This window comes from Podarcis cretensis (assembly GCF_951804945.1).
Source record: "Podarcis cretensis genome assembly, chromosome: 7".
Lineage (NCBI taxonomy): Eukaryota > Metazoa > Chordata > Lepidosauria > Squamata > Lacertidae > Podarcis > Podarcis cretensis.
Genome location: NC_137176.1, coordinates 47,070,122 through 47,085,264, shown reverse-complemented (window position 1 = coordinate 47,085,264; position 15,143 = coordinate 47,070,122). Strand labels below are relative to the sequence as shown.

The 15,143-nt window shown below is 40.9% G+C and overlaps 1 protein-coding gene across 2 annotated transcripts in view; it reads right to left on the bottom strand.

Annotated features, from left to right (window-relative positions):
- Positions 1–120: 120 nt before the first annotated feature.
- The window catches only part of GREB1L (GREB1 like retinoic acid receptor coactivator), a 153,921-nt gene continuing 138,898 nt past the window's right edge, over positions 121–15,143 (bottom strand). For both annotated transcript variants that reach the window (XM_079982606.1, XM_079982605.1), the window contains 10 exons: positions 14,864–15,019; positions 14,578–14,717; positions 12,758–12,919; positions 11,630–11,834; positions 10,593–10,758; positions 9,903–10,130; positions 8,377–8,518; positions 5,943–6,143; positions 5,350–5,488; positions 121–4,133 (listed from right to left, as the gene is read on the bottom strand). In XM_079982606.1, coding sequence (XP_079838732.1) covers positions 3,970–4,133; positions 5,350–5,488; positions 5,943–6,143; positions 8,377–8,518; positions 9,903–10,130; positions 10,593–10,758; positions 11,630–11,834; positions 12,758–12,919; positions 14,578–14,717; positions 14,864–15,019 — 1,703 coding nt within the window. In that variant the 3' untranslated portion in view covers positions 121–3,969. The remainder of the gene's footprint in view (positions 4,134–5,349; positions 5,489–5,942; positions 6,144–8,376; positions 8,519–9,902; positions 10,131–10,592; positions 10,759–11,629; positions 11,835–12,757; positions 12,920–14,577; positions 14,718–14,863; positions 15,020–15,143) is intronic.

Below are 15,143 nucleotides of genomic sequence, written 5' to 3'. Positions count from 1 at the left end.
TTTACATTGTTACTGTAACACTGGAAACACAGATTTTAAAAGTGCTGCTTTTTCACCAAATAAAAGTTTGATGGCAGGAGATTTTCCACAATTTTAAGAATAAGACAGACTCTTGAATGGTAATGTGATAACATTAATTGAATTTAATGAAAGAACATTATAAACATACTATAGCCACAATTGCAGACAATTTCAATTCAAACAATAAAATGTGAGGTAGACTGGCTAGTGAAGCTAAATTCACCAAGCTTTGGTTAAGAGAATTTTACATCAAGGATTGCTTCAGACCTGATGAACTTCTTACACAGAGAGACTATGTACCCCTACATAGAGAAAAAGCAGGCAGACAATGCAGAGCAACATATATGATGCCTACAACACAGATTTGTTATATATACATATATTGTAACAAATCTGACATGGGATAATCACACTTATGGATTTACAGTTTGCATACCTTTCACCCTAGAAAATAAAAATTACCAGTATAGGAAATTGGTCAGGAGTGAAGCAGTCCTAAGAAAAATATTTAAACCCTTTTCAGAGGTAACACAAAACAACTGCATAAATTACAGATATGAGTGATTTGTTTTATAATTACAGATTACATTCAATATTTACCGGTGTCTTAACTACTTATATTTGACAAGTCTACCGGTAAAATAATGCTGGCCTCTTTAATACATTCATGTCACTGCCTTGCTGGCAAGGCTTGTAACCAAAATATTAGATTGTAGCATCTGGTATCTTTTCCTGATGTACTGTCCCGTAAAATCATTTAGAGAGCTTGCATTATTAAAGCATATGAATGTCAGTAATTAATTTCCGAATACATTTCAGCTGGAATTCAACCAAAACACTTATTTCTTTGCCTAAGTGACAATGCTTTGAATGTGCTCTTGTCCAATACAGAAAGAAAACAGATGTAACTAGAATCTTTCTACACAAAGCATTCCCCAATATAACAGAGTAGTTGAGCTTCTTTACTTCCAACAATGATTTAAAATATTTCTGCACGTGTTGGTCAGTGGAGTGCACTAGTAAAAACCCTAACCAAAAACTGCATAAGTGGGGTAGCAATGTGAGGGGCAAGAGCTTCAGGCAGTTACTTTGAACTAATACTACTGAAAACCATGTTCAGAAAGCAGTGTATCAAGTAAGGATAAGAATATGCTGTCAAGGAGATAGTACATTTTTCTAGGTAGAGAATATAGTGCTTAGAAACTGATACCCATAAACACAAACTGTTCTGAGATGGTATGTAGACAGTCTGCTACAAATATGGCCAAAAAACCCTGATTGTGTGAAAAGGCGCTTAGCCTCCAAGTTCTCAACTTACACATATTCTTGTACCTCTTTACCAAGGGTCTAATCACTCTCAGCACATGGAATTTTAAGAACTTAGTGCAAACATCATATATACAAAGATTTTTTGAAAGATTTTTTATCTGCAAAGTTTGCATTAAAATGAAAACTTTCACAAATTCACCTTATGCGGGTATTAAGTTCAGCCAACGAAACCAGAACAAGACCCTAAAATGCCAGTAATTCTACATGTGTCTTAATAGGCTACACAGTGAATACACCAGCCTTGTAGTTCCTAACTGCAGTTCTTGCATAACCTCCTACCAAATAAAAATTAAGGTACTCATTAAGTATAAGGCAGATTTTTTATGGGCACAAAAAATCCCAAATAACCTACACTAAAGTAAACAATCGTTCATTTGAAACATGCTACATTTACATAAAGCTATAATAAAATGAACAGGTATGAAAACCATTATTTTCCCTTTCAACTTCAATCAATATATTATGCTTTTCATTATTTGTAAACAGCTTTTTCACAAGGTTAAAAAGTTGTACAATTAACACTTTTGTTCTAAATGCAGTTTGGCAGGTGCTTCTTAATTGACTTTTTGTGTTCTTAATTATATTTAGATCATAATAAGTGTAATGCATCGAATGAAATTCTCACTAACAAGATGAAAACGGGCTGCATATAAAATATTGGTGTGACAAGAAAAAGTGTAAGAATGGCAGTGAATGAAGAACCACCACAAAGCGTAACTAGGAAAAGCTGGAAAAAGCAGAGTAGGAAAAAGGAAGCGAATTCTATCCATAAATGTTAACTGCATTATGAAGCCCTGATTGTACCGTACTCATTTAAACTCTCAGCATATTTCACAGCACAAAGTGCTGGTATAAAGAAACCCACTCTTAAAACAATTCACAGCCTATTTTAAAATAGTGTTATTTTAACACCTCTCTAATTCAAACAAAGCACAGAGCTTGATCCAGTTAAGCACACGCATTCAGTACCTACAGATGAAAGAAGTCTACGGGCCCCAGCTGAGTTCTGCTGTACCTGTTTCCATCAAAACAAGCATGTACTGAGGCATTACAAGGGCACTTGCAGTGACAGGAGATCTGTGCCCACCTCCCGTACCCCCCCTTCTATTTCTGTGCCTTGTATGCTACTTATGTTTAGGACCAAAAGGAACTTGTATGGTGCAACAGTAAGAATATGGAAAGTGCTCTCAGACTTTCCATTCCTTCCACTGTCTTTTCATGCTACCTGTTTATGCTGTTTATGCCCATGTGCTTGCATTGGGGAGTTGGAAAAACAGCTCTATTGAACTCAGTGGAACACAGGTGCTGGAGTTGTGCTCCATTAGATCAAGCCCTAAATAGTTAAAATGACCTGGCCAACTTTTCCAGGTGTGCTTAAGACCTTTATATATATATATATATTTATTTTTATGTATGTACGTATGTATGTATATAAACACACAGCTCCTGCTGTTGGTCCCAGTTCAGTTAGAAGTTATTTTAATGGACTTTATGGCTCTCAGAACTTGTGGCTCAGCTTGCTTCAGCCATTAAATACTTCACGCTTCTGGTCTATGGTTCGTCTGTTTCTCATGGGTTAGTAAATGCTCTCCATATAAGCACACATATAGCATTCTCTACCCAACAAACTATAGAGAAAGTTGAAGCAAGCGAGACACCGACTGCAAAAAGAAATAAAGGAACTTCTGCTGTGTGAGAACAAGCTAGAAGGCTGATGTGTCGCCTCAAAATGATTTCTGATAGTACTGAGTATTACATCATTTTGGTGGAGTTTAAGCACACCGATGAGACAATATGCGTAAGCAGGCTGGTTGTCAAGATTGATCCATGTGCAGAAATAGGTTCCTGCACATGGCTTGGCATGCTACCAGAGAGAAAAGGCTGATCACCTACTGAGTTGAAGATCTTTCCATTCAGACCAATATTTCACTCCAAAAGGTGAAATAACAGCTGTTCTGACAAACCAGCATGTGCACACAATGCCTGCCTTACATTCATCAATTTGTTCAGGCTTATGTAGTAAACTTTAACTTTTGTGGAAATTTTGCCAAAAGTTTCAATACATATAAAATTACAAACCTTAAGCTAACACTGCACAGAAAGTGAACAAAAAATAATCTTTCAAACACACAATTCTAGGTTACTTTTTGTCTTTTCAAACCCCTGAGTTATACCGTACCAAAAGTACAGACATGAAGAGAAATGGACAGCATTCCTCAGCATATTATCTTCAAATAATTCCACATTCTTACTGCGAACCGCATGTAACACATTCAAGCTGACAGATGCCAAAAGTCTGTTTAATTCTCCTCCTTTAGCATAGTATAAAGCGATCAGGAGAACTTGCCATCCACCAAAATGTTATTCTCCACATCATGGGTCATCATGGGTATGCCATTACGTAAGTGACCCACGAGGAATCAACTTGAATCAATTCACTTTTCAGTCATAAAAAATAAAGTCTGGGTTAGAAATTTGGGGGATCCTTAAGAGTAGTGAACATAAATATTGGTTGCACTTTGCTCCACAGTGATTGTACTTTCAAAGAAAGGGGGGAAAAGACACAATCCGACTTCTCAGGTTCTGTTCTTTTCCTTTGCCATTTGTTTCCTCTCAAACTTATATATGGCGCCCAGTCAGAAAATAGAGTGGCTTATCATCGCTACTATTAGCAGTCTGAAATTCATCTCTCAGACGAAACTGCCATTCATCTTCCAGCTCTAGACGGACTATTGTTTGCCGCAAGGAGCTCCTGTCTTGGCAAATGACACACAGGGTTGCACCTTAGGTTAAAAAACAAAAGACAGTTTATACCACCATTTCATTTCCATGTTTGTTTGTTTTGTTAATTTTCTGATATCTCTCCCTCCTACTTGGAAATATTACATATACACAAGGTATGCACCTTTCCCAGCCTAATTTCACTGTACAGTGGTGCCCCGCAAGACGAATGCCTCGCAAGACAAAAAACCCGCTAGACGAAAGGGTTTTCCGTTTTGGAGGTGCTTCGCAAGACGAATTTCCCTATGGGCTTGCTTCGCAAGACGAAAATGTCTTGCGAATTTTTCCGACTTCCCCCCCCTCTCCCCCCCTTTTTCTAAGCCGCTTATCCGCTAAGCCGCTAATAGCGCTAATCTGCTAAGCCGCTAATGGGCTTGCTTCGCAAGACGAAAAAACCGCTAGACGAAGAGACTCGCGGAACGGATTCTTTTCGTCTTGCGAGGCACCACTGTATACAGTACACAGCACTCCTTCAACCCACGTTTTTCAGATTTCCACTATTCCCTTCAGGAAACAGCTTTCAGGTTCTACTTCCTAAGAAAGCCAAAAGCCACCACGCTGTTATTCATAAGATTGCCCATAATATGCCACTAGTGATAATGTGATGTTTCTTCAAACACGGTCTGTCATCGTAACCTGTGATACGATCAAGCTCCAACAAGGTGGAACTGCTTTTCCAGTTGCAACTGTAATGCCAAGTCTTAAATGGGAGTTAAGTAACCATATTATACCTAACATTAAAAGGCCTAACATGCTTTTTTTACTAATATTTTACCATATTTGTAAGAAGAATTCCCACTTCACCTTTAACCAGGCGTCAAAAGCAAGTGGAACAATCGAATGTTTTTTCTACCCTTAGAAAAAAGTACAAAAAGGTAGTTACAAGTAACGAAGCAACTCAAATTAACTAACTCACAACAGGGATACTTCCTGAGTTGCCAGGAGAATGTGCTTCCCTGGATGTGTCTGCAATGGATTTGGCTTGCAGAGCCTCGATATTCCCACCAGTCTTTTAGGCTCCTGCCAACTACCATGGTTCCCAGTTCTAAAAGGCCCCAGAGAAAAAGGAAGCAGGCATGGATGGTGATATCACCTGCCATTACACTGCGACAAGCTTTATAGTTCCTGCATGTAATGACAATGCCATCCCAATCTACTCTGCTAGAAAACCATTAAGCAAGCACTAGACACAAAAGGTCAGAACAGAAATCACATTACCTTTCAGGAACTTGAACCTCTTAAGAAAATCTGCTCCTACAAAGGAGTCGCAAAGATACAGAAGTAGTCCACTGAAAAATACCCCTTCACAGTTGACATTGACAGAGTGCGGCCGTGAACTGACATAGCAAAGAGCTACCTAAATCAGAAATGAGAAAAAATGGTTATATATGTTTGAGTTGTTGTTTTTTCTTTAAAGTTTTATGCTCTAACTTACCAACAGGAACATCATCACAACAGTGGTGGACTAACACTCTGAATAAATTGCAGTTACTACCCCCAACATCTAAAGAGTCAACTCAGGAGTAACTGCATAAAATAAAATAAAATATTGAATGAATCCACAAAAAATGTAAAAGCATCATCCTGCCTACGAAAGGGCAGGAGTAGAAATGTATGAGCAATGTAATGTCAGTTTTCATGGGTCCCCGCTTGTAGCAACTGAATACAACAATATCAGTATATCAGCAGCATAAACGGAAGCTAATGGCCTAAGAAAATCACGGCACAGTTGCCTTGCCATCTTCTGTTTTTTAAATGACTGGAATCCCCCCTTCCAAAGTTGATTATTGGTAAGATTCATAGATACATACTTCAGGCCCAATGTTCAGATAGCAGTCAATCGCTAATACAGGGTTTCTGAAGTTGTGGATAGCCTTTGGGAAAAGCTTGTATGTGGCGTGTTGAAGAAACTTTTCCAGGAGGAACTGAGCTGGAGCTGCCAAGAGTGTGTGCTCACTGTCTGGAGCACAGACATACTGAAGAGGCATTATGGGAGTCAAGCTCTCAGATACCTGTGAAGGAAATATATATATATATATGTAAAAGTGAAATGTAATGAGCAGCATCTCAATCACCAGGCCTGAGGATAATGTGTGCCAATGCCAAAATTGAGAAGAATCATAAGACTTGAAGAACACTTACTCTCTGGAGTTTTAACAAGTTTTTCATTACTTCTAGCTAATACTAGAGGCCTCCATGCAGCTACATTATGCTCCTCAGAAGCATGTACTGACTTGCTATGAACAGGTGCGAAAGCAGCACACAAAATATACACAGCTACAGTATACACTAAATATAACTAGTTGGATATTTTCACATTTATGTGCCCAACGACTGGCAGCAGAGCAATGGTTAAGATAGTACTTGGGTGCCAGGGTAGGAAGACTGTGGCCATGTCATTTGAGACCAGGCAAGGTAGAAAAGGCCAGAGTCCATTCTGAAGAGATTTCTTAACTTCTCTTGTTGCCCTGCTGCGCAATGGATATTCTGCTATGTATGACGACTACACAGATGGGAAGACACCAGTAAGCTGTGTGCTATTGGGGAGTAGTCAGGAAGTGAGTGAGGACAGCCTTGGAGAGCAAAAAGGAGGCTCAAGAAACAATGGTTTAACAGGCATGGCCAAACTTGGCCTACCAGATGTTTTGGGGCTACAATTTTCATCATCCCTGACCACTGGTCCTGTTAGCTAGGGATGATGGGAGTTGTAGTCCCAAAACATCTGAAGGGCCAAGCTTGGCCATGCCTGGTTTAGGATGTATGGGGAACAGAGGTCTAGTATGCACACATAAAGGTCCTCAAAGGCACATACCCCCTTGATGTATCCCATCTTTAGTAGCTTAACCCTGTGGACAGGGCCTTTGTTGTCTTTTAAGCCATTTGCTTAGCATTTTTAAATTAACAGACTACAACATAAGAGATGCCTCACTGTTATATTATTCCCAGAGTCCTACTGGGAATGCCACTATTAATTAAAAAGAGAGAAAATACAAAAACGAACAAATTTAGTTTCAGAATGATACATCACAAACTAAGGCCAATGGAAATATGTAAATAAAGGTAAAGAACCCCTGGATGGTTAAGTCCAGTCAAAGGTGACTATGGGGTTGGGGCGCTCATCTCACTTTCAGGCCAAGGGAGCTGGCATTTCTCCACAGGCAGCTTTCCGGGTCATGTGGCCAGCATGACTAAACCGCTTCTGGCGCAACAAAACACCGTGATGGAAACCAGAGCACATGGAAATGCCGTTTACCTTCCTGCCGCAGCGGTACCTACTTATCTACTTGCGCTGGCATGCTTTCAAACTGCTAGGTTGGCAGGAGCTGGAACAGAGCAACAGGAGCTCACCCTGTCGCAGGGATCTGTACCTTCCGATTAGCAAGCCCAAGAGGCTCAGTGGTTTAGACCACAGCACCACCCGTGCCCCTAATATGTAGAAAAGGGGTGAAAAACCTAGGTTCTCCAGATATTGTTTGCCACCCCGATTTAGGGTTATATGGGCTCATGACATGCTATAAAGACACCTCCCCCCCCCACCGCCCTACAAAAGTCCTTCCCATTAGCTTCCAGCACCACCAATGAGCTCACAGACAGAGCACAAGCAATCAGGAATCAGTGTTTGGGAGGACACAAACATGCTCTTAAAACAATATGCCAACATGAAAGGAAACACCTTGAATCATCAAGTTTCCCCCAAACAGGTGTGTGCCTGCCTTTATCATTCACCTAAAACTGATAAAAAAGGTTATGACTGGAAGCCAGGATTTGTATGCAGACCTAGATTACAGTTTCAAGTATCAAATAGATTAGTATACACAGGAGTCAAATAATGCATTTTAATTCTTGCAAGTTATATTTGCTCCCCTGCAAACCCCTAAGAGTACATTATTAGGAGGCCCTAATAGCCAAGACAGCTTCCCCTTGAGATAGCTAATCACTCAGTTATTAAAAATCTTCCCCCTTCATCAGTGATTTCACCACAAGCAGGTAGTATGCCCCTGAAGGCCAGTTGTTGGGAATCACAAGCGGAGAGAAATCAATGTTGCTCTTGGGTCCTCCTGCTTGCGGGCTTCCCATAGGCATCTGGTTGGCTACTGTGAAAACAGGATACTGACCAAGATGGAGCCTGTGCCTGATCCATCAGAGTTCTTCTTTTCTTCTTATGAGGTAAAATGAAACTGTTGTCACTGAAGAAAGCAAAAACACTGTTTTGTTTTCTTCTTGTTGTTCAGTGATGCTACTCACCATGATTTTAGGCTTAATGGCAAAGTCCTTTTGACCTCCAACCTGGATGTGTTTCTTCATGAGGCTGAAGTTGTTAAAGCAACAGATAAGTAGGCCGCTACTGTTTGTTCTCAGATTAAAATCTACATCTTCACAGAAATACCTAAAAAATGGATACAGATTTACTTAACCGGTCATGTATTTGTTAAAGTCACTGATTTCTAGTTCATGGTACGCACCTTCTGATTACCATAAATTATATTGAGACCAACTCTCCTATAATCCTAGATTGCAACAAAAACACTTATCTGCAATTGTTGTTCCTCATGAATGGCCTTTGCAGTCACACGTATAGATGGCTCACCTGACTAGTGACCTGGAATTTCTTAAAGGCAACAGCACACACTATATGTATTCCCCTCCCCTACCAGGTGGTAGCCTGAGACAAGAGAGGATTTTTATAGGAGGAAGGAATAACACGCTTTTGTCTCAGGTTACCACCTGGACGCTGCCCAATATGGAAAGTGGGAAGAATGGAGAAAGGGACAGCACCATAGAAGCATGTCTGCAGGAGTTAAATTCACTTTTCTTGAAAAAATAGCATTTCTGCACTAATATATTTATATTTAATGTATTACATCTAAAGCCCAATTTTCCTCTAATCAACTCAAGTCTACATACATAGTTCTTTATCCTTCCCTTTTTATCTTCAGGCCAAGAGACAGTGACTGGTACTACCTATATGGCTGAGTGGGGATTTGAAAGTGGGCCTCCCTATGGCTCCCCACAGACCATGCTGTGAGCCTGCCATTTACAGGGAAATAGCTTAAATCAAGGCTTTAGAGTAACCTTATTTCTGAATGTGTCTGTATGTGTCCAAATCAATAAAAAAATCATATTCACAGCAGCCAAAGGCTGCTCTTTCAGTCACCAGTTGTTCTGTCCCTTCAGGTTCTAAATAGGTCAAACAAACATATTAAGACACTTGGCTAATCTGCTTAAGGCACATGTGCAAACTGTCCTTGATATGGTATTTTAAAATATGATTATCTGTGCTCTTAGAAAACTCCTATTTCAGTGGGGATTGTGCTGGGAAAGGTCTCAAAGACTGTACACTCTGGTCCAACTGGAGTCCCACTAAAATGCCCTAAATGAAAGAAAACAAAACACACACCCACACACCTCCATTTCTTGTTGGTTTCATATACAAGTGGTGGCCATTTCCGTTCCTGCCTCCTGCCGCCCCAACCCATTCTCCCCTTCCCATCCCCGTTCCGCCTTTGCTTTGACCTCGTTTTGCCTTCTTCCAGGTCCAAAAGGAACCACGCATTGCTGATCTCATGTCAATTGGACACACCTAAAATGGTCAACGCCTGTATTATTTTCAATCTATTGTTCAAGCCACCAACTTGTATATGGCAGAACTACAATCTCAGAAATAACTCAGCTTATTTTCTTTACTGGGTTGGCTTCCTTTAAGCCTCACTGACTCCAGTACATTTAAAACTAGTATAGCATCTGACACCAAAAGGGTTGCATTTTCCTACCTGTTTAGATCATATTGCACATTTTGGGTCAGGTCTACGTTGAGTAGTATAAAGTCATGTATGTGGCACCTGGAGAAAGGAGCTTTGGGAGCTCTGAAATTCAGTTTGCTGTTCCATTTCTGAATGCCCAGTATTGCATAATGGACAATTTTTGGTGTCGCTTCAATGTGCTGTAGAACGCTCTTCAGAGACACATTTTTACTCGTTGATCCTTGATCCATGGACTGACTATGAAATGCAAAATATTTTTTATTGTACAACTCCACTCAGAGGAACAAATTATGACCAAGCAATCTGACTCTACTGCAGCTTTGTACCTCACAGGGTTGTTTGGAAATTATTGTGCTTGCTTTAAGAGATACTAGGCTGCATGGAGTAATCAGTCTTATCATACTCTTTGTCTCTTTTTCATGTTGCTCATCTTTCAAAAAACTAGGTCTAGAACGTAGAAATACTAGATATATTAAAAGTATAGAGCAGTGTTCCAAATCAAATCAGCAAGAAACACACATGCTATCCAGTTACACGTGTGAGAAGGGGCAGCTTAGCCATGCTGCTGCTGGTCTTATCTCAACATCACCTAACACTGCTGTCCCGTCAAAGCATGGATAATGTGTGAAGGGGCTAATAGTGTAGTGATCCAAGATTCTGCTATAGTTGCTAGTCTCTAATTTTGAGACACTGACTTACCTGAACTGTTCTTGGATGGCATGGCTGTTCCATAAGACACAAGAGTCATCCATAACCACAATGAAGGGCCAGACACACTGACGCTTGACTCCTAGCTCCTCCAAGCGATTTCTCTCCAGCTCCAAGTTATGGTAAGAAAGCTCTTTAATAAGGAATCTGGCAGCACCTGAAAACATGTAGCATAGAACTTTACCATTTTGGGGGAAACAGAGACCTCAGAGACAATATGGAGAATGGCTTTTATGAATGCTAAGGGGTAGGAATCAAGTGGAATTATGCTGTATGAAATGGTCCAAAGACAGACTTTGAAGCTAGGACTAATTGGAAACTGGCCGACTGTTCAATGAGTGCTGGCTATGCTAATATATTTAAGCAGTATTTGAATCTCTGAAAATATTCAGTGAAGCTGAATTATGGGATCTTATTCTTCATGGAGTCATGAATGAAACTGGGAGGCCCCAAGATGAACCTAGAAGAGTGGCCGGATTTTACTTCCGATTTCTGGAATAAGCATTCTGCCACTATCTCTCAGCCTAAACTACCTCACAGAATTGTTGTGGGAATAAAATGGAGAAGCTGGGGTGGGGGGCGGGAGGAGAAGTACTGTATGTATGCTACCATTATCTGTCTGGAGGAAATGCAGGAAATGTAACCAACAAACAAAAATATTATCAAAACTTCCTAAGTTCCAAAATTCCCCCAACATTTTGCTAACTGCTCGATCACCAACAAACACCAAATACCCAATGTGAGCAAGACCATCTTAGACGTCTCCATTAACATGCCATAGAGAACAGTACATGTAAGTAAAATTGTAGTGGAAATCAAAGAGAATAAAGGGAGGGAGGGAGGGAGGGAGGGAGGGAGAGAAAGTGCCTGCATGTGCATAGATAAGAAAAGAATTATAAACAACAAAGAAATCTCTTCACTACTTACACATTTAATGCTAACTGGATACTGCTCCATATAATTATGTTTCCATGTCATAAACTGGTATGTTTAGAATCAAAAAGTTATAGGACTATATAAATGCTTACCAACTCCAGCATTGTTGAACATTCCTGGCAAAACCAGCATGATGTGGTTGGGCCAATATTTGCGGTAAAGTGGCATTTCATATTCCTTCACCACAAGCAGATGGAGGTGGCTGATGCCTTCCATAGCATGATATAGATTCAAGAGACCATGCTCATGGCGTCCACTTGAAGGAGTGAAAATAGGACTCTTTACTGCATTCATGTTCTGTTAGCAGCACAGGAGAAAAGAAGAGTTCATATATGTTGGGCACAACACATCTCTCTTTGTTTCTGAGGTGTTATACCCAACTTTCTTGTAGGGAGAACATGCACACTGGTAGACCAAACTTTGCCATTCAGAGGGTTCTTCATATTTCTCACTTGTCCCATCCTTTTCCTACAGAAATTAATTACTCCAACTGACTTCTATAGGAAACATTGATGCGTCTGCTAAGGCTGAGTGAAAAAAATTAGCCCCTTCCCTAAACTCTGCAGGCCACAACATAACAGAGAGAAAGTTGTTTTGCTCTCACTTCGTGCTTTCAGTTAAGTGGTGGCTTTAAAAGGGGATTAGACAAATTGATGAAATGTATAGTTTAAAGTGGCTTTGGGGGCAATTTTGTTTACTATTAACCAGAATTTTCCTAATTTGGATGTCACAACAAACTATGGTCATGCAAACTAGGAAATGAAATGGAATCCATGCATGAGAGATTGTAAGAGAATGTCCATGAGCTAAGAGCATATTCCTAATCTTCCAAAGCGCAGTTTGGGGCATTGGGAGTGTGGCATATGAATTCATCCATGAAGCCAAATATTGTTAATATATATATAATATACAATTCACGGCAGAACAAGAAGCAGAAGATCAGCAAGCTTCTAACAATATGCAGCAAGAGTGAGGGGTGTGGATTCACTTGAACACCTCTTGTAGCTTCCTTGGGTTGTGGTAACTCTACTGATGTGAAGACCTAGTCATCCATGGCCCATAGTAACTCAAGGCTTACTTTATGGCCAGAGAAGCTTGTGATTCTTGAGGGGGAGGAGAAATGTAGAGGGGAACTAACTTCAGACTCTAGATCAGTTTCTCAGAGCTGAGCTATGCTACAACAGGGTGTGTTTTACATAGCTAAGACAGATTTCACCCACCTTATCAGATACAAGAGGAAGCCGCATGCTTTCCAAATGCTTGCCCTGCTTGCTGAAGACAAAATAGCTCTCTTTGGATTTGGGAATGATAAAATGAAGCTGGATCTCTTCTCCTAACATTGAGGATGAGAATGTAAATGCATGTAGGGTGGAGTCAGACATCTGCATGCAAGGAAGAGAAAGAAATTGTAACCTACTAGAGAGGCCACATGCCAATGCATTTCAACAAGTGTGGGCAACATAGTTGTATAAATCTTGCACAGAAAGTAATCTACTAAGTCTACGAACACAGCTACAGTGGCTCAGTCTTCTACAGTTTTATTATTTGCAAGGTTACAGTATAGGGCATTTGTCATTCTCACTTCTTACATCAGGCTGCTTTAAAACTCCTGTCGTTTAGGACAAGTTGGTTACTTTACACATTGTCTTTACTCATTGTTGCATAATAATGGAAAAAGAGAAGCACCACCAAGTTTTCTGAACTGAAGAAGGTTTTTAGGGTGAATGTTGCAGAGCAGAAGGGCAAGGAAGCCAATGGACAAGGTACACCTTACACCTCTTGCACTGCATGTGTGTGGTTATGTGTGCGATGGCAGAATGATACATCTTACAGCTGAACAGATGGATCGGGTCCCAGAACACAATTCAGCAAAACTGCATGCCCTTTAAAGGGCAGATCTACAATGTTATGTTGATTTTAAACCATTATGCATCATAGCTTCTCATAAAGAATTCCACAATTTGGGATTTGGTAAAGCATTAAGGCATTTCTGCTAGATCAGATCTCTTTATCTCGCCCTCTGAACTCTCCCAGAGCTACCCTCCTGAGTCACACCCCTCTTTAGTCCTGCTGGAATGTGCCTGATAATGCTTCTTGCTTACCTGGATGGAGGACAGAGGCAGAAAGTTGAGTGTGATGGAATGTCAAGGGTGCTTCCCAGCCAGAGGAATGTACATGGCAGATAGTTAACTCTTTAGTGTCCAAGAGAACACATACAGTCACTCCTAAAGTTCTAGAACCACCCCCACCCCCAATCTAGCATCTGGGCAGTAATTCCCAGGTTTGTGCTCTATGGAGCAGTTGCAGCAACAGGGGACCACTCCCCCTGAACCAGTTTATGTACCTCCCCCTGATGGGCTGCGTGCATGCAGGCAGAGACATTGCCTGCGTGGCAATGTCTTCTGCTCATCCCTTTTCAATCCCCTCCTGGTTCTGGGAGACAGTGGTGCAGGGGAGGGTGGGGAAGCACCTGGCCCTTCACTTGCCTGACCTGCCTCTTTCTCCTCTTCTTCCGACCCAACCTGTGCTCCACCTTCCAGCTCTGGAGCTTCCCCTGCCTCCGACCCTTGCCTTGTGGCTGGAACAGTTCCCCATAAATCACTGACTCCCTCTTCCGAGTCATACTCCAGCCCTCCTTCAGCCCTGGTGCACACTCGTCCGCGTTCTGTCAGTCCCTGACACAGAACTAGCCTACCATACGAAGGAAAAATTCACATTTATTGTGCTGCCTACATTTGCCTCTGGTTCTGCCCACCCCTGGAGAATGTGGCCCTTGGGAGGCTGCCTTAGATTGGGGTGTGGCCCTCAGGCTGGAAAAAGGTTCCCCACCCCTTGTACTAGAAGCATTATTGTCTTCTACTCTGAAAGAGTGATCTGGAGCAAAGGTTGGCAGAAGGTAGATCAAAAGGTCCATCAGCAGATCTCTGGGTGCTTTTCAGCAGATCTGTAAAGGTTTCTAACTTGTTCCCAAGATAAAATGAACGATTGTTAATGTGGTTGTGTGACTTGAAGCCCAGGGCTAAATGGAAGCCGTGCGTACCGGAGCTGAAGGGTTTATGTCCATATATTGATGGCACTGTTCACAGTGATGGAAAGTATTGTAAGCTGCATACTTTGTCAACATCATAGACACAGTAGCCCGCTTTCTGTGTTCCTCAGCTTTGGTTTCTTTGCTTGGTTCTGTGGATGGAGACAATGAAGGAACAAAGGCAATGACATTCCTGCTAGTTATTTAAATGTTCACAACAGAACTGAAAGATCAATTGCTTTCTAAAATGTTTCAAATGGCTAGGAAGAAGAAAGCAGCAAAATCAGTTTTCACTTGCCTTGTTTTATTCTCTGTAGCTGGTTTGTATATACCAGACTCATGAGGAAATATTTAGGATCATGCACACTGAGGTCAAAAGGCATTTTGCTGATTATTTCAACATCAGGCCACTGATCATTGCTAGGCTGGACAATTTCTTTGTCCTCTGTATGACCTGAAAAAGGAATTTTATGAATACTGATACCTAATAAAATCTTACTATTTATACAGTACTTTTATACTACCTAAGTTCTCCAGGCACAATCAACACACATTTCAGTATGTTGTTGTCACAACTG